The sequence below is a fragment of the Buceros rhinoceros genome, unplaced genomic scaffold (genome assembly GCF_000710305.1).
Source record: "Buceros rhinoceros silvestris isolate BGI_N320 unplaced genomic scaffold, ASM71030v1 scaffold13650, whole genome shotgun sequence".
In the NCBI taxonomy this organism is placed as follows: Eukaryota; Metazoa; Chordata; class Aves; order Bucerotiformes; family Bucerotidae; genus Buceros; species Buceros rhinoceros.
The window spans coordinates 17,819-21,365 of NW_010389117.1; the positions used below are offsets into that span (position 1 = coordinate 17,819).

Consider the following 3,547-nt stretch of genomic DNA (forward strand, 5'->3'; position numbering starts at 1 on the left):
CTTAGGAGCGTCTGCGCTGGGGGGGTTGGTGTGGCAGGACAGCACAGGACAGCTTTGCTGGCGCTGCCTCTCTGGGCAGTGCTGGTGGATGGGCCAGGGACGTGGGCTGTCAGGAAGATGGGGCTGCAGCTGCCCAGGTGCCAGCCTCTTTCTGTGGAGATGTCCCAGTTTGCAGTGAGGCTTCTGCTAGGGCTGGGCTGGGATTGATGTGTTGGAGCTGAGGATACAGCAGGATGTGTTGAACACTGGAGAATCCTGAACCAGTGGTGCTTTGTGCGGCTGGGACGGAGGTGATGCTTGACCCTGCCTCTCGTGAACACAGTCCTGCAGTGTTTCACACCTCCCTCGGGCTTTTCTCCATTGTTCTGTGCATGCTTATGGGAAGAAGCAGTGAGAGGCAGCACCATAGGGTTCGGGATGCTGGGGACTTGTAATGACTGATGCTGGTTCCCTTATTGACCTCATGTGGAGCAGGAGAAAAGTCTCTCAGCAAAATCATCTGTCTCTTGCAGCCCGGCTCTGACAGCGGCACAACTGCTGTCGTGGCGCTTATCCGGGGCAAGCAGCTGATCGTGGCCAATGCTGGGGACTCGCGCTGCGTGGTGTCCGAGGGTGGCAAAGCTGTTGACATGTCATACGACCACAAGCCAGAGGACGAGGTGGAGCTGGCCCGGATAAAGAATGCTGGTGGCAAGGTCACCATGGACGGCAGAGTGAATGGCGGGCTTAACCTCTCCCGGGCGATTGGTGAGCAGGACGGGGTGATGCCAGTGTGCCTGGCCTCAGAGCGCTGTGCTCAGGGCTGTGCTGCCAGCTGCGCTGCCAGCCGCTGAGTTAACTGGGTGAACCCGTTCAATTTCGATGTGGTGAGATTTCAGTCTGGTTAGAGAAAACAGCCATGAAAGCAGGAAACATCAGCAGAAGGCAAGACCAGGCTCCAGCGCAGGACAGTGTGTGAAGCCTACGAGGCGGCTGTGCCAGCAGCTGGGTTGTCAGAAACCACTTCACATAGACTGTCTCAACAGCAGACCTTTGGCTGTCGAACTTCCCGTTCGCAGGCTGATGCAGCACCTTGGGGTGCTGCTCCTTTACACTGGTTGGAGCTCGTTTGTTCCCAAGCCAGCCCTGCCTTTAACGGTGGCTATAGTCTGGGCCAGGGGAGGTGCTGGGAGGCGTTCAGGGCCGTGAATGACACTGAGAATGATCTGGGGAATGCACAGGGAAGGGGAGGAAACATCGGCAGCTGAGGGTGAGAGAGGAGAGTACTGGTGCAGGACCAAAGGCATTGCAATGGTTATCCTGGGGTAGGGGTAGAAACATGTTTAGGAGACAACAGCTCTGTTTATCTAAGGAGATGCTGGCATTTTCCCTCCTGTTCTGTAGTGGCCCTGAAGTCCCTAGGATGTAGTTCCAGATCAGCAGCTGGTCAGAGTTGGGGATCAGCTTTCTGACATGAGCTTTGGCTGCAGAGGGTTTGGGAAGGTCTAACCCAGCAGCATGGTGGGGGCTGGAACAGCTGGAATACAGCCCGAGCTCCTGGAGAATGAGCATCTGTGTTGCTGCAGCTGGGGTGAGCTGCGAACCCCACTCAGGACACGGAGCCCAGCTCATCTGAGCACAGCTGCAGGGCTCACTGGGACTGGCAGATGCTGTGTGCTACTGGCCTGGCACTGCCACAGCAAGGGGCACCTGGTGTGGGTTGAGGAGACGCCGAATGGGCCAAGGCAGCTCTGTCTGCTGTGTAGTCACAGCACATGGGGCTTCCAAAGCCGATGCCTCAAGCATGTGGCAGGTTCCTCTGCCTGCGGCGCCCACAGCCTGACCCGCTCTGGTTGTGGGAGTACTGGCCCAGCTCTGCTGGGGCTGCCCTTTCCTGGGCAGCATTCCTCACTGTTGGGGCAGTATTGCCAGGGCCTAGCCACAGTAGAAGCAGTTCTCTTTCTGTGCAGGTGATCACTTCTACAAGCGGAACAAGAACCTACCCCCGGAAGAGCAGATGATCTCTGCCTTGCCTGACATCAAAGTGCTGACAATAAATGATGACCATGACTTCATGGTGATCGCCTGCGATGGCATCTGGTGAGTAGGGAGGGGCAGCTGTGCCTTGCTGCTGAGCTGCTCCTGGGAAAGGGCTGAGGACCCTGGGCGCCGGTCAGGTGCTGTGGCATGATTGCTCCTCTTGTTTGTCCTTCTGACCACTCCTCTCCACAGGAACGTGATGAGCAGTCAGGAGGTGGTGGATTTCATCCAATCCAAGATCACCCAGAAAGATGAGAACGGAGTCCTGAGGCCGCTGTCCTCCATCGTGGAAGAGGTAAGGTCCAGAGCTTCACCACCCCTTAGGGTTTCTGTGTTGGCTTGGTGACTCTGCCTTCCCTCCCCATCAGACTGGTGTGCTCAGCACTGGGAGATCTGGCAGCACCTGGGCTGGAACGGGAGTAGAGACACCTCTGAAGTGGGATCCGGTACCTCTGGCACCTGACAGTGTTTCTGAGCTCCAGGCTCAGTCCAGCTGGAGGAGTTTCCTTCCACTTCCAGCACACACAGCTGCTGACGCTGCTTCTGTCCCTTGTCTGGTTGTGAACAGCGTTTGAGCCCAGCCTGTACTGTTCTGGACGGGCAGCCCCTCAAGCACTGGCAGCTGCCAGGATGGGCCCAGTGTCCTGGGTTACTCACGTGCCACATCCATGCCCTCTGCTAAGCCCTGTCCTGTCCCTCCTCAGCTGCTGGATCAGTGTTTGGCTCCAGACACCTCAGGTGACGGCACCGGCTGCGATAACATGACCTGCATCATTATCAGTTTCAAACCCCGCAACACACACCCACCCACCGACAGCGGGAAGCGGAAACTGGAGGCGGCGGCAGTGCCGGCAGAGGAGAATGGCGGTGACAACAACAAGAAGGCCAGGCTGGAGTAGCCGGCCCGGTGCAGGGACTTGGCTGCGCGCTCACCAGACTCGTTTCTGAAACGTGCTGAACTCAAGACTCCGAAGTCTCGTCCTTTTTTTAGCCTTAGCAGAGGCCTTGTTTGTCCGTGTCCTGGTGGGGGGGTGGGGGGCAGGTCTGGTTAGCAAAGGGCATGTCGCACTCTTCATCCGTAACCATTCCAAAGAGAGAGCCGAGGGCAGAGCTGCGTGGGAGCGGCCGCAGCCAGCACGCAGAGCCCCGCGGGAGGAGGAGGAGGAGGATGTTCCCCCCATTGTCTCCATGTGGTTGTTGCCATTTCTGTGCCTGTGAATTTTTGTTTGGAGGGAAGAACTTTTTCACTGTCGAGGTTTTTTTAATCTGCACCCGATTATTTAAGGCCCTTTCTGTTTTTATTTGTGAAACAATCTGGCTGTGGTGCTGCTGCCACACCTCGTTCCGTTGTACACTTTCAATCAATACTTTTTTCAAACTAAAAGCCCGGAAAACATAGCTGCACTGTTGGTCCTTGGTTCTTTCCTGGAGGTGACGGGTGAGGAAGGTGGGGTGGGGAGGAGAACGTCTGTCCCTGGTGTCTCAGGGTGCAGGGAGATGCCTCTGCTGCCCCTCCACTGCCCTGAGA

At 57.0% G+C, this 3,547-nt stretch overlaps 1 protein-coding gene across 1 annotated transcript in view; it reads left to right on the top strand.

Moving 5' to 3' along the window:
• Positions 1-3,153, top strand: part of PPM1G (protein phosphatase, Mg2+/Mn2+ dependent, 1G) — a gene marked incomplete at its 5' end in the record, with an annotated part of 16,027 nt that extends 12,874 nt beyond the window's left edge. The window contains 4 exons of the mRNA XM_010133045.1: positions 513-747; positions 1,950-2,079; positions 2,212-2,314; positions 2,724-3,153. Coding sequence (XP_010131347.1) covers positions 513-747; positions 1,950-2,079; positions 2,212-2,314; positions 2,724-2,918 — 663 coding nt within the window. The remainder of the gene's footprint in view (positions 1-512; positions 748-1,949; positions 2,080-2,211; positions 2,315-2,723) is intronic.
• Positions 3,154-3,547: the final 394 nt, after the last annotated feature.